General features: G+C 29.0%; 2 protein-coding genes across 2 annotated transcripts; one reads left to right on the forward strand and one right to left on the reverse strand.

Annotated features, from left to right (window-relative positions):
- Positions 1-1,006: 1,006 nt before the first annotated feature.
- LOC130442563 (ceramide transfer protein) lies at positions 1,007-13,755 on the reverse strand. The gene is made up of 8 exons (XM_056776773.1): positions 13,191-13,755; positions 13,014-13,130; positions 9,015-9,485; positions 2,743-2,916; positions 1,740-1,971; positions 1,476-1,678; positions 1,287-1,419; positions 1,007-1,220 (listed from the first exon to the last, which is right to left on the reverse strand). The coding sequence occupies exons 1-8, from the start codon at positions 13,395-13,397 to the stop codon at positions 1,093-1,095; spliced, it is 1,665 nt and encodes a 554-aa protein (XP_056632751.1). The 5' UTR covers positions 13,398-13,755; the 3' UTR covers positions 1,007-1,092.
- A 510-nt stretch (positions 13,756-14,265) lies between these two features.
- Positions 14,266-16,255, forward strand: LOC130442564 (uncharacterized). Its single transcript, XM_056776774.1, has 3 exons — positions 14,266-14,601; positions 15,503-15,585; positions 15,699-16,255. Exons 1-3 carry the CDS (start codon positions 14,590-14,592, stop codon positions 15,814-15,816), a joined length of 213 nt encoding a protein of 70 aa, XP_056632752.1. The 5' UTR covers positions 14,266-14,589; the 3' UTR covers positions 15,817-16,255.
- The last annotated feature ends 273 nt before the right edge of the window (positions 16,256-16,528 follow it).

Below are 16,528 nucleotides of genomic sequence, written 5' to 3' on the forward strand. Positions count from 1 at the left end.
ATCATAATTTAATTGGTTTCTTGATTTAAATTACAATATTCATCCGAAAAATGACAATTGTCTTACATATAAGTCTAATTTGAATGGACTAATCATTTATAGAAACTGTAGTAGTCCAGTCGAATTATAACTAGAGGTGGATATATGAGTCATAAATTTGTTAATTAAATTAATTAGTAATGAAAGAAGATATTGAATAGTTATTTGTTATTTTCAATTTTTGGAAAATTTAGCTTTTTCGAAATGAAATCATTATCTAGCAGATTTCATGATTTAAATTAGAATCTTCATCCGAAAAATAACAATTGTCTTACATATAAGTCTAATTTGAATGGACTAATCATTTATAGAAACTATAGTAGTCCAGTCGAATTATAATTAGAGCTGGATCTGAGAGTCATAAATTTATTATTTACATACTAGTTTCGGCACCTCAAAACTAGATGACGTCACGAATTTTATCTAAATTAAAGGTCATTAATGCAATTATTCGTGAACTAGTATCGCCATCTGATAGATAATGGCCAAACTACAGCATAAAATGTTCAAAATCGAGAAGATTTCCTTGAGTCTAGATTCTAACTTCGGTATGTTAATGCTAGGTGGCGCCACAATAGTATTTAAATGAATCGCCAATAAAATTAATTCGTGAAATAGTATCACCATCTGTTGGATAATAGCCAAACTACAGCATAAAAATGTGAAAAGTCTAGAAAATTAACGTGAAAATATATCCAAACTTCGGCATCTGATTGCTAGATGGCCCTATCAATTATGTTGAGTTTTCCATTGTTATAATTTTTAATCCATGCAACGCCACCTTTCCGATAATACCCAAACTTTATTCTTCAGTCAACTGTATATTAAGACATTAGTAGAATTTGTGAAGTAGTTTAGACCCTCTAGGATAGATGGCGCACCTAGTTTTATTTTGATATTTTCCCATTATAGTATCCTATCTTTTAATATATGGGGTGCAGGAAAATACAAAAAAAAAACAACAATAAACAAATTTGATTATTTATTTAATATTTAATAGTATTTATATAATAAACAAACGAATTTGTAATAAAATAGACTTAACAATATCGATCAAAACATAATCGGCTTATGTATCGTTTGATTTTTGACATAACCTGTGAAACGTTTCAAAAATTTAGGATACTCCCTCTTATAAACCGCCCTCAACACCGAAGCCGGCGCCCAACCCCCGGGATTCACTGAAACAAAAACAATAAAACCATCAAAACACTATTCAAATACCAATCTACCGGATTTTTACGTACCTACGGAGCAGTAAGTTATTTTACACGATAAATTGTCCCTCGTCAACGATTTACCGTCCTTGGGAGGATCGACGGTAGTCTGACACAACAGACACACCGTCAAGAAAATCCTCACGCATTTACCGTTGTTAGCCTGCAAAGAAGAAAAAGCTTTATGGAAAATCGACAAGAAAAATAAACAATCCTTACAGGATAACCGGGATAATCCATGGAATTATTGACCACCGCCCAAATATCAGGACCGTCTCGATCTTTTTCGTTGGGCAATTTCCTTATATGCGACCAGAACAGTCCTTCGCGTTGACTCGCAGGCCAAATCCTCTTGTGGGTTTGCAAAAATACCAGAGTGTCCTCCGATATGGTTTCCAGGACCGTCATGTGTTCCAAGGTGGCTGGAATTAAACACGTCATTTTGTTTTTTCTTTAAGGAATTTTTTTTTCGGTGTAGCTTACTTTCCCAATCGTACCGGTATTGGGGGGTGAAGAAATAATGGCAGACTTCGTGTCCGGTGATGCCTTTCACTACGTGTACGGCTTTAAGGGGGTCGCACACCATACCGTCGACTTCTTCTTCTCGCCGGTACATTTTCATTTCGCCATCTTCGGCGAATAATTGCCAACCGACGCCGCATTCGCCGATACCCATTTTGGCGATTTCTATTTGGGTGTGTACCACGTGTTCGATCTAAAATTTTTATTAAAAAAAAAATTGGAAATTTAAAACATTATAGGTTATGTACAAAAAATAAAAAAATAAAATAATTGGATATATACGGGATGGAAAAATGAATTTTTTGAAAAGGAAATATCTTATCGATAATGTATAGACGTCTAATGTCAATCGATAATCAGCAAACTATAATCGAGAATTGACTAACAAAAGTTGATAATCGATAATCCATACACATGAATCAAGAATCGATAATCAATAAACGACAATAGAAAATTGAAAATGACAAATGATCATAGCTAAACGTCATTTGCTAAACAAAAATCGATTATCGAAAAGGACAATAGAAAATCCATAACCTCAAAACAGGATACTAGAACATGTCAAACTGGTGCTAAAAATAGATATTTTAACATAAAAACTAAAAAATAGAGCGAACAAATCGATTACGACGACAATAATGACACCAAGACCTGTCAAATGGGTTATAAGGACATTCTATTGGAAATTATTGAGTTTTGTTTCCATAGAACTTGTTCGTAATGTTTCCAGAAGACGTTCTAAGTGGGAAATGGGCTCTAAAAACAGAAATATTGACTCTAAGACCTGTCAAACAAACAGTGAGGCATTAATAAAGATCAATTTATCAATAAAAGAAACGAAAACTAGAAAATAAAACATTTTACTCAATAACACATAATGTCACTTAAAAAAAAATCCCGAAAAACACAATTTCTCAACATAAAAAAAAAACAAATTATTAATCAAATTAATGTTTAAATATACCTCCGGCCAAAGTCGGTGTAAAGTAGCGGGCGACGTCGAAGGAGGAGGAGTATCGGGTACCATTTGACCCGTTTTCAATCTATCCCTCAATTCCTGTTCCTCCTCCATCTTATCCAGACCGGATTCTAGAGCATCGTAAAATTCGTCGTCGGCCAAAACACTGTGAGGTCCTTCCTAACAACAAACATACGTCAATATCACGCAAAAACGAAAATTCATCGAAAACTAATACTCATTATCAATAATTTTCGTTGAAATACCAACCACCAATTCAAAATATCGAAATCACTAAGCTAAATAAACCATTTACGCATTTTTTCCAAACTAGACGGTAATAAACACACTATTTATGCAATTTTTTGAAAAAATTCGAATAAATTTGAATGCAATTGTCACTATTTGAGGTCAATAATTTTAACTTCTATATAAACAATAGATTCGTAATTTTAATGTAAACATTCGATTTAACCTCGTATATCAAACCACGTGTACCAATTACGATCACCTGATTTCGAATCACACGTCAATTTAATCAATTTGAAACGAAATTTTTCATAGATTTATGGAAAACAAACATCGAATACACCAGATTTTTTTTTTGACCACCACGTACAATTAAAATCGAAAAATTAAGGTCGAAGTTTAATTAATTTTAACGAAGCATCAAAAATATTTTTACTTACAATTTTATATCCACGAAATTTCATTGTAACACCACGTAAAAAACGAAATATCAATTGTTATACATTTAACTGCCGTTGGAAGACTGAATAAATGTTTAGCGCGGGTGTTTGATGGTAGTCAGGGTCGGCTACACACACAATTGATCGTTTCATTTTATATATAATACGAATAATTAACTAATTTCGTATTTTTTACCACTTTACAAACCTGAGCTAACCACTTTGAACAATACGTAAATTTTAGGTTATTCTTCTTTTTTTTAATGACATGCCTCTACCGTATAATATTTTAACCTATTTTGTAGTGATCGTAGTCGCATAGACCAAGACCAAATTGCGAAGAAAAGAATATGAAAATTATAGAATTAATACTAAAAATAGAGAGAAATACTAACTACTGTTATCACTTTCTATTCTGATTCGATCGCTATTAGTTCCATACAGAAAGTAATAAAATCCGATGGTCTCTCTGTATTTAATTTAATTCTATGATTCTATGAAAAAAATTTTTTATACTGAGTAATAAATTTATGTACTTTCTTTATCGTAATATCGAAATAAAACGTTTATATGTTACAAAAAAATTAATTACGTTAAATAAACACATTTCAAAATAATAAATATACAGTATGATAAATTTTACCTTGCCATAAATATTTAATCACGTAAGTGGGTATGAAATACTACCTTATTGAATGAATATCATAATTCGAATGCAATGAATGATAATGTATAATTTATAAATCGAACAGGATCGTCTCAAGTATATGAATAATGTCCCTTCAAATAATTCAAGTTTAATTTTTTCAAATTATTGTTAATGAATAATTTATAAATCGAACAGGATCGGCTCAAGCGTAATGAATAATGCCACTTCAAATAATTTAAATTAAATTTTTTTAAATGATTGTTAATGAATAATTTATAAATCGAACAGGATCGGCTCAAGTAAAATGAATAAAGTCACTTCAAAATAATTCAAGTATATTTTTTTCAGATCAAATTTCAAAATACGTACTGAGTACTTGTAACATGTAATGTTGATATAATTTTTATCTTCATTAGATTATTGATGTTATTTAATTGGTCAAAATGTATAGTCGTTTATAACTGTTAGTTATTCATTGATAAGACAAATGTAAATATGTGAAATTATCATAATTGAAACGTTGAAATTGAAACTGAGAGTTCAAAGTTAAAAATCAAGTTTCAATAATAATTAAATATCACCTCAAAGTAGTAACCAAAAATAAAGTCACTAAAACGATGAAAAAATGTGAGGTTTTTATCTAAATACTTATCCAAATATGATAATTATACTAGTTTTTAAAGAAATTAGGTTATTTAGATCACATGGTAATATTTGTTGATAGATCAACATTACAAACATTTTTTTAATGATAGTAATAAAAGGTATTAGTGGAGGTACAGTCCGTTCGAACATATAAAAAAGATACAGTAAAATTATTTATTGTTACATTTTAATAAATATATTAGCCTTTAGAACGATTATTAATGGAAATATAGTGAAATTTCTAAAAGGAAATGTTAGTTCATTCGAATAAATATTATTTACACGATATTCGAAAAGTTATAGTCCGTTCATACATATGAAGACAATGTGGTAATATGACTAGATAAAGAGATATTAAAGAAGATATAGTCCATTCATACATGGTGGAATGAATACACAATTTTAGGAAAAATTATAATCCGTTCATACGTATAATGGAGATATAGTGAAAAGATTAATTGGACGATAGAAAATTACTTATAGTCCGTTCATATGTATATAATAAAGATATAGTGAAGTGTCTAACTACACGAAACGGGTGAAATTATAGTCCGTTCTTACATATAGGAAAAAAACTTGTTAAAACAACTTACAAAACGATTTTTGAAATAAGTTTAGTCCATTCATACACATAACTAAAATATTGTAAAATGATCACATCATATAGTAAAATTTATAGACCATGAAACACGATTTTAGGAAATGTATAGTCCGTTCATACATAGAGTGGAAATATCTAGATCTAACTAAATATCTAATACTACGAAATTTATAGTCCATTCATACGAATTATAAGGATATATTGGAACCACCAGCAATATTTTACAAAAAGTATAGTCCGTTCATACAAAAAGTGAAAATATTAAGAATCTAGTAAATTTACAATATTGGGAAATGTATAGTCCATTCATACACATAACGACGATACATTAGAGTAATCAACAATACGATTCCATAAAAAGTATAGTCCGTTCATACAAAAAGTGAAAATATTAAGAATCTAGTAAATTAACAATATTTGGAAATGTATAGTCCATTCATACGAATTATAAGAATATATTGGAACCACCAGCAAGATTCTACAGAAAGTATAGTCCGTTCATACAAAAAGTGAAAATATTAAGAATCTAGTAAATTTACAATATTGGGAAATGTATAGTCCATTCATACACATAACGACGATACATTAGAGTAATCAACAATACGATTCCATAAAAAGTATAGTCCGTTCATACAAAAAGTGAAAATATTAAGAATCTATTAAATAAACAATATTTGGAAATGTATAGTCCATTCATACGAATTAGAAGGATATATTGGAACCACCAGCAAGATTTTACAAAAAGTATAGTCCGTTCATACGAAAAGTGAAAATATTAGGAATCTAGTAAATAAACAATATTTGGAAATGTATAGTCCATTCATACGAATTAGAAGGATATATTGGAACCACCAGCAAGATTTTACAAAAAGTATAGTCCGTTAATACGAAAAGTGAAAATATTAGGAATCTAGTAAATTAACAATATTTGGAAATGTATAGTCCATTCATACGAATTATAAGAATATATTGGAACCACCAGCAAGATTCTACAAAAAGTATAGTCCGTTCATACGAAAAGTGAAAATATTAGGAATCTAGTAAATTAACAATATTTGGAAATGTATAGTCCATTCATACGAATTAGAAGGATATATTGGAACCACCAGCAAGATTTTACAAAAAGTATAGTCCGTTCATACGAAAAGTGAAAATATTAGGAATCTAGTAAATTAACAATATTTGGAAATGTATAGTCCATTCATACGAATTAGAAGGATATATTGGAACCACCAGCAAGATTTTACAAAAAGTATAGTCCGTTCATACGAAAAGTGAAAATATTAGGAATCTAGTAAATTAACAATATTTGGAAATGTATAGTCCATTCATACGAATTAGAAGGATATATTGGAACCACCAGCAAGATTTTACAAAAAGTATAGTCCGTTAATACGAAAAGTGAAAATATTAGGAATCTAGTAAATTAACAATATTTGGAAATGTATAGTCCATTCATACGAATTAGAAGGATATATTGGAACCACCAGCAAGATTTTACAAAAAGTATAGTCCGTTCATACGAAAAGTGAAAATATTAGGAATCTAGTAAATTAACAATATTTGGAAATGTATAGTCCATTCATACGAATTAGAAGGATATATTGGAACCACCAGCAAGATTTTACAAAAAGTATAGTCCGTTCATACGAAAAGTGAAAATATTAGGAATCTAGTAAATAAACAATATTTGGAAATGTATAGTCCATTCATACGAATTAGAAGGATATATTGGAACCACCAGCAAGATTTTACAAAAAGTATAGTCCGTTCATACGAAAAGTGAAAATATTAGGAATCTAGTAAATTAACAATATTTGGAAATGTATAGTCCATTCATACGAATTAGAAGGATATATTGGAACCACCAGCAAGATTTTACAAAAAGTATAGTCCGTTAATACGAAAAGTGAAAATATTAGGAATCTAGTAAATTAACAATATTTGGAAATGTATAGTCCATTCATACGAATTAGAAGGATATATTGGAACCACCAGCAAGATTTTACAAAAAGTATAGTCCGTTCATACGAAAAGTGAAAATATTAGGAATCTAGTAAATAAACAATATTTGGAAATGTATAGTCCATTCATACGAATTAGAAGGATATATTGGAACCACCAGCAAGATTTTACAAAAAGTATAGTCCGTTCATACGAAAAGTGAAAATATTAGGAATCTAGTAAATTAACAATATTTGGAAATGTATAGTCCATTCATACGAATTAGAAGGATATATTGGAACCACCAGCAAGATTTTACAAAAAGTATAGTCCGTTAATACGAAAAGTGAAAATATTAGGAATCTAGTAAATTAACAATATTTGGAAATGTATAGTCCATTCATACGAATTAGAAGGATATATTGGAACCACCAGCAAGATTTTACAAAAAGTATAGTCCGTTCATACGAAAAGTGAAAATATTAGGAATCTAGTAAATTAACAATATTTGGAAATGTATAGTCCATTCATACGAATTAGAAGGATATATTGGAACCACCAGCAAGATTTTACAAAAAGTATAGTCCGTTCATACGAAAAGTGAAAATATTAGGAATCTAGTAAATTAACAATATTTGGAAATGTATAGTCCATTCATACGAATTATAAGAATATATTGGAACCACCAGCAAGATTTTACAAAAAGTATAGTCCGTTCATACGAAAAGTGAAAATATTAGGAATCTAGTAAATTAACAATATTTGGAAATGTATAGTCCATTCATACGAATTAGAAGGATATATTGGAACCACCAGCAATATTTTACAAAAAGTATAGTCCGTTCATACGAAAAGTGAAAATATTAGGAATCTAGTAAATTAACAATATTTGGAAATGTATAGTCCATTCATACGAATTAGAAGGATATATTGGAACCACCAGCAATATTTTACAAAAAGTATAGTCCGTTCATACGAAAAGTGAAAATATTAGGAATCTAGTAAATTAACAATATTTGGAAATGTATAGTCCATTCATACGAATTAGAAGGATATATTGGAACCACCAGCAAGATTTTACAAAAAGTATAGTCCGTTCATACGAAAAGTGAAAATATTAGGAATCTAGTAAATTAACAATATTTGGAAATGTATAGTCCATTCATACGAATTAGAAGGATATATTGGAACCACCAGCAAGATTTTACAAAAAGTATAGTCCGTTCATACGAAAAGTGAAAATATTAGGAATCTAGTAAATTAACAATATTTGGAAATGTATAGTCCATTCATACGAATTAGAAGGATATATTGGAACCACCAGCAAGATTTTACAAAAAGTATAGTCCGTTCATACGAAAAGTGAAAATATTAGGAATCTAGTAAATTAACAATATTTGGAAATGTATAGTCCATTCATACGAATTAGAAGGATATATTGGAACCACCAGCAAGATTTTACAAAAAGTATAGTCCGTTCATACAAAAAGTGAAAATATTAAGAATCTACTAAATAAACAATATTTGGAAATGTATAGTCCATTCATACACATAACGAACAAATATTAAATTGACCAACAATACGATTTCATAAAAAGTATAGTCCATTCATACAAATAAAGTAGATATTAGAAAAAAGCGATAAAATTCGGGTTTCCTTACATAAAGTAACAATTGCGCATTCCGATTTCGTCGACAAAAACCTGAAAAAAAAAAAAAAAGAAAGAAAAAGAAATTGTTCCAAACTCACCTCGAGGTCCGGTCCCGGATGTACATTTCTGATCTTCTGTATTTGCGTGAAATACGATTGCGATAAAGCCTCGGCCCTTTTGCGTTTTTCCACTTCCTTATCGAGTCGTTTCCGCCAAGATTCCTCACGTTGGGTCATCAATTCCGCACAATGTTCCAAGGTTTCTATGACTGCCGTAGTGGTCGATTTGAAAGTCAACGCCTCCCCTTTGAAATCGAGCACTTTGTCCGCGAAGGGCGGTCCGTTTTTGGCATGCTTAACGCAATAATCGAAATACCCTTGCAAGGTGTCGATTTGTCTGCATAATATGTCTTTGAAAGTGCCTATTTCGGCTAATTTTTCTTTGACGTTTCGCGAGGATTTTTTGAAACTGTTACCGGAAGCGGTGCTGAACGTGTTCGATTGCAGACTGACAGTCGAACCATGACGTTTCAGGCTGTTTTCGGAGCCGGTGCCGTAACCAGATTCGACCTGATCGGATTAAATTGATTTGATTATTTTGTTATTCATTTTGGGACGATTAAATGACAAAAAATAAAATTGGAAATTCTAATACGGTATGATGATTTTTTTTCAATTTTTTCCTTCGAATTTTCCTATTTTTGCCCAAAATAAGAATTTTATTTTTCTTTATTTTCTTTTATCGAATTTGTTTATACTTTTCGTATACTAACTAACTACATTTTTTCACAATTTACTCGTAATTTCTCGTTTTTTTCAAATTTTTTTCGTAATTTATCGTTTTTTCCCTAATTTTCTTCAAATTTTTCCAATTTTATCGCATGTAAAAGTATTTTTACTGATTTTCTTGTATTTTTTTCCGAATTTGCGCATTTTTCACGAATTAAAAGTGTTTTTTATTTGATGAATTATTTCCGAATTTTCCTATTTTTATCCTAATTGAAAAATTTTTCTAGTTTTTCTTTATTTTTATTTGTTTTTTCGTAATATTGAAAATTTTTTTCTTATTTTTTATTTTTCGTATATTAAAGTTGTTTTATTTTAATTTTCTGGTATTTTTTCCGAATTTTCGCATTTTTCACGAATTAAAAGTGTTTTTTATTTGATGAATTATTTCAGAATTTTCCTATTTTTATCCTAATTGAAAAATTTTTCAAGTTTTTCTCTAATTTTATTTGTTTTTTCGTAATATTGAAGATTGTTTAAGAAATTTCCTCCTATACTCAGTTTTTCAATTTTTTTCACATATAAAATATTTTCTACTGATTTTTTTTCATTTTTTCTTAATTTTCCAATTTTTTCTCATATTTAACATATTTAATTTAATTTTACATTCCTCATTTTTTCGTAATTTCCCAACTATTATTCTATATTAATTTGTTATTAATTTTCTTATAGTTTTTTCAAATTTTCTAATTTTTTTGTATAATAAAGATGTTTCTTCTATATATTGAAGATTTTTTCTTATTTTTTATTTTTCTTATATTAAAGTTGTTTTATTTCAATTTTCTCGTATTTTTTCCGAATTTTCGCATATTTCGTTTGTTTTTGAATTTTTCAACTGTTTTCGTGTATTAAAGAGAATCTTTATTCTAATTTTGTCATATTTTTTCCGAATTTTTTCGATATATTTTATTTTTTCCAATTTTCCAGCATTTTCGTAAATTGAAGACTTTTTGCAATTTTTCCCGCAATATTCTTGTATTTTGTTTCGAGTTTCCGAAAATTTTCCGTATATCGAAAAATCCCATTCGAATTTTCTCTTATTTTTTCGAATATAATTTTTTTTTTGGAATCTTCTCAGATTCAACCGAGTTTTTTTGTAATTATTTTTTTTTTCGCATTTTAAACGTCTCAATAAAATTTTTTAACATTTTCTTGGTTTTCAAGAACAGTTTTAAGCCTTCAAGCCAAGTTTTTTTAGCTTTCAACTTATTTTTCAAATTTTTTGTTTTTTATTCCTAATTTTCTTGTATTTTCCCGAATTATCTCCTATTCTTTTATTCAAACACTGTATTATTGATTTCCCCCCCATATTTTCTCGTATTTCTTTCGAATTTTCTAGTTTTTAAGTTAGTTCTTTACAAATTTTCGAGCATTCGAACAATTTATTGAATTTTCCATGTTTTCGAGAAAAAATAATAAAATTGACAACGTCGCAATCTTTATTAATGCTTTTATATTAACTTATGAAACCACCCCTGTAAAATATCAACAACTGACAGATCCTCACCGATTTTTTTCGGCAGAAAACTATTTAAACAAAAGAAAAATCAAAAATTTACATCGGAAATTGGAAAATTTTACCTTATATCCGGGCATCGGTATCCAATGCGAAGCGGGAATGAAATTTTCACGAAAACCGTAGAGAAATTCATATTTATGTCTAGCATTCGACATGTATCTGTATAATAAATGATAAAAACGCAACTAGAACGATGTGTCAACCTTGGAAACGTAAGCGAGCGGAAACGGAAACGAATTTTTCAGGTAGCTCGCCCTCCACGATTGAATTAAAACGTTCTTTTCAATAAAACGATTTTTTTTCTAGTAAAAATCAACATTTTTTGACTAAATATACGAAAATAAATGACAACTACTCATGATTAATTTGTTATTGTGCAAGCGGAAGCGGATTCTTTATCAAAAAGTTTGATAACTTTATTCGATAATATACAGCGTGAATAGTAACATTGAAAATATACACAGTGAACGTTAAAATAACTCAAATAATAATTAAATTGTTTATATATAACAATAAACGAATTTTTATTAAAAAAAAAGATGATATTAAGAATTTTTCACGTTTTTCTGTTTTTAGTAATTCATTTTCCTAACATTTTCGAATTTTCCTCGTATCTCCCGATTTTTTCTGGAATATTACGTTTGACAGCACCGTAAGCCCGATATGATTAAATTGTAGACAATAATCTAATTTCTCTCAATCTAGAGAAAATGGAATTAGGCATCACCAGAATTTTGATTAGATTCAAAAAATGATCGAATATTTCCAATTTTTGAGAAAAAGCTCACAAAATGGATTTGGGACTTTATTAGGTTTTATAGATTTTTCAAATTTCTAATTTTTCCAATTTCTTGCTAAATATACCGAATTTTCTGAAACATTACATTTCACAACATCACATCCAATTAACAAATTTCCCTAGATCTGGGAAAAAATAAATTAGGCATCACTGTAACCTCAATATCTTTCTATTTGAGAAATTATCTTATTTTCACAGTTCCTTAAAAAAACAAAAGAAACAGTTTTCAAACAAAAGGCGTGATAATTTGATTCGATAATATACAGTATGATTGCTGAAATTGGAAATATACACAATGTTTGACATATTTAAGACATTTTTGAGCTAATTCAAACTTTTAATTTTTCCACATTGTCCATTTATTTCTAAATAAACTGAATTTTTCAAAATTACATTCAACAATACCACATCATATAATCAACAAAATTTCCAAAATCTAAAGAAAAATAAGTTAGGTAACACTGTAATCTCAACACCTTTCTATTTAAAAGTTTTTGTCAAAAAATAAACAATAATCAGATACAGTATGTTCTAAATTGAAATAATACTGGGTAAGCATCTAACAAATTTTCTAATTGGTAGCATTAATAAAGAAATATTATAGATGTAGCAACACCACATAACCTATTTACAACACTACCTTTAAATAATGCTTAGTGTTACATTCAGAAGTGATTAGATCTACGAATTTAGATGTAAAATGTGTAATAAAAGCCTTAATTATCACTTTCTGTAATTTTTTGATTTTCCTAATATGAAAATGATTCAAAATTTACAAAAATAACTACACAGAGTTGAAATACCTTGACGCACAAGAGACCTTTAAAACACTTCATGGCGATGATCACACAACTAAAATATTTTGATTAGATAAACTTAAAATAAATCAAGTTTTATGGCAATCCCTGTTTACACTAAAGGAAATTGTTTATTTACAACGTTTTCTGTAAAAACAACAAAAATAGGTCGTGCTACTGCTAGAACAAATACTTACCTTGAAAGATTCTAAAGCCTCGACCCAACTCTGTTTACTTTCAACCGAATTCGCCCGCAGATACCACACACAATCATTTACGGATACATCAAATCTGCATTCGTCAAATTCGTGGGGCTAGAAAAGAACACGCAGATAATATTTCGATAAAAGTTCGTTATTTGTATATAACCTCACTTTTATAACAGCCTTGGCGAGCGATAGGGCTCCTCTACATCCGTAACCGCTTTCTTGTTCACTTTTGTAATAAGAAAGTGTACCGTTTTTCAATACTATGTACCTATCCTGCCATCCGTGTATGTAATTCGTCCATTTACTTAACACACCTGAAAATTCCGTATGAGTTTCCAGATCTGAATCATCGCTGCTGTGACCCTCTGCCATACTACTTTAAATGTTTCGGTGATATATTCGTAGAAATTAACATTTCGTGCGAATTAACGCGTATATATAGTAACAAATTATATTTATAATTAAAATTTACTTAATGTTTATAACAATTTTTATACTTTACTTTTAATGACAAACATGACAAGTTGTAGTGACTCATCACACTTATTCTTTTCGTACTGGCCTTTTTCATATCGAATCGACAGTTATATTTCCATTTATAGATTTATTCTACGTTTATATTTTCAATACTATTATCATAATTTGATAATAATAGAAGTTAATACATAATGTAGAAATAGTTTTAGTATTTATGATATAATCCAATCCATAAATATAGTCATTTTGTTATGCCTATGAAAATCAACATTATTGACAATTGACAACTGATATTAGCCTTTTTAATAAAATTTACAAGGAAAGATTGACAAGTGGCAAATTAGATTGGCCTTTCTTATATCAAGTAAATAGCCATATAAATAAAACTCAAATTTTTAAATATTTATTTGACGTATTTCTATAAACCATCTTGACCGTTATATTCAACTCCTCCTAGATGCCCTGCGTCTCTAATTCTTTGCGCCGCTAACCTTTCTCTATCGAAACCATCGATACCTAACCCCAATCTCTCTATGGCTTTTTCTCCAAGATACCCATTTAATTCTGTATATTGTCTGGAACGTCTTATTCCAACGTCTGGATCAAAAGGCCACATTTGGTCTTTATGTAGAACCGGATGTCCTGCGACATTGAATTGAACTAAGTCTTTTACAAGGGTGGCTATTTCCCCTCGACATAAGCCGATCAAGAATGACAAGATAATTAACTAAAAGAAGAAGAAAATTGGTTGCCATTAATGTGTGTTGAAGATTGAAAATTAGTTAAAAAAGAAGAAAGTATGGCTGATATTAGAAGAAAACAGTGAAATTATTGAAGAAAACAATGAAAGTATTAAAGAAAACAGTAAAATTATTAAAGAAAAATAGAGATGTAAAAAGTGACTTACCTTCGGAAAAATCATTTTTATAACGTTTATTTGTGGAATGTGTTTACAATGGGTTTTAAAAGAAACTATCTTTAAATTTAAAGGAAAGTGAAAGCGTCTAGTGCAGAGTTCATAAATATTTAGGACGTCGTATAGAAGTGGAACTATTACTTAATTAACTTACAACTTGGGTAATAATTAATGACAAATGCGGTAAGAGAAGTAATTAATTTCGTATTTATCGTGCAGGGTAGTATACAGGGTGAGAAATTATTTTACATAGGTTTCAATTGCTTAAATGGAATTTAAATGTTGCCAAATTTAACGCAATTTCAGACTAAATATTTTCAAGTTATGTAGTATTGATTTTTTTGTTTTTGTTTCAAATTTTATGCACAAAAATGAAAAACAAATTCATTTTTATTAAAACAAAATGTTCATTTTTATATTACGACATCGAGACTATTATAAAAATTAATTATCGACGTAATCGTCCTTCCTAATTACATAAACTGTATATGCTATGACCCTATAATGTATAGTGGGAAACTTTCACGTTGTTTTCACTTTCTACAGTTTTGCTTCTTTTAAATTAGTATTAAACCATTCACAGTGTTTTGCACAACAATAAAAATGTCAAAACTAATTTTGGTGAGTGAGAAAATATTTTTTTTCAATTTAAAGTTTAATAAAAATTCATTCCTATGGAGTTAATGTCACTTTAGAATATAAGTAAATTTGATTGACTTTGAAAATATTATTTCGAGAAAAAGTTAGGTTAGGAAATTTCGTTCACGTTTTCTGTAAAGATCGATTCTTGATATTATCGATTCCAAATCGATTCTAGTAGTTGGCGCAACGTGTAAATACGAATTAGAATCTATTAACTGTTTATTTACGTCAATTTTTGAGTATGCGGTAAAATATCGGATAGAATCGATTCTAATGGAGACAAAAGTGAGGTTAGAAGTTGATTTCGTCGAATTTCTGGTTTCTTATACATTGTTTTCGTTATATAGGAGTAGTAAAACATATTTTGAACATATTGTAATAAAAATAATCATAATTACATCAATAAAAGCCGATTTTATAAACATTTTGTTATTTATTTCAGTTTCTTTTCACTGTCTTCTATTTAGTATTCATTACGGATACGACAATTCAACCTAGGGCCCCAAATTTTCAATATTACGAAAGGTGAGTGGGTATGAGTGAAAAATTGGTAGGGAGAATAAGGGAAATATGAAAATTATACAGGGGAAATGGAAAATTCCTATTTGAAAAAAGTTTAGTGGAAAATTATGTTTCAGGCCGAAGTATAGGTACCCGTATTACGACGAAAATGGCGTAGGAAGGCTTCTGTACGGTTACGGGGACGATAAACTGTATAAATATACGGTTTTTTCCCCGTTAGAGGGTATCCATTGAATATTTTTATCAATATTTCGCTAGTATAGTCAAATATTCATATTTATTGTGAAAAAATTCATCTTACATTCGCACATTTCGAAAAACTTGTGAAATAATCCGAATAAGAGAAAAACCCTGTATGAAAATTCGATAGGCAACTTATCGTAAACCCCTCGTATATTCCGATAACGATATATTGGTTTTTATATAAAAAAAATCGATTGCCATTTATTGTACTTGTTATTTAATCGATAAATTATATACAGAGTGATCTAATTTTATTTATCACATGTTAAAATTTTTTATGAATAATATTGGTTATTAATTTTTGACTACCCCGTATAATATATCACAACTTTATACTGCTATAACGAAGAAGGAAAGGATATTAAAAATTCGGATTAATGTACGGGGTGTTTCATTAAAAAACAATTTGATTTATACTAAAAAATATAAAGTTACTACACGGTTGCCAGATTGAATTCAAAAGCCAAAAAAACTTGTAAAAATCAAATAGAATAATGTAAAAAAATATTTTTGTCTTAATGTATTTTTATGAATAAACTTTATTTAAAAAAAAGCGAAATTTCATTTCGAAAAACCCAACAAAATACGACCGAAAAATTTGGAAAACCCTTCAGTGTAAAAGGCGAGTTAATTTCATATTTTATTACTCAAAAATTTGAGAAAAGTATACAGGGTGTTTCATTAAAAATAATTACAATAATTT

The sequence above is a fragment of the Diorhabda sublineata genome, chromosome 4 (genome assembly GCF_026230105.1).
Source record: "Diorhabda sublineata isolate icDioSubl1.1 chromosome 4, icDioSubl1.1, whole genome shotgun sequence".
Lineage (NCBI taxonomy): Eukaryota > Metazoa > Arthropoda > Insecta > Coleoptera > Chrysomelidae > Diorhabda > Diorhabda sublineata.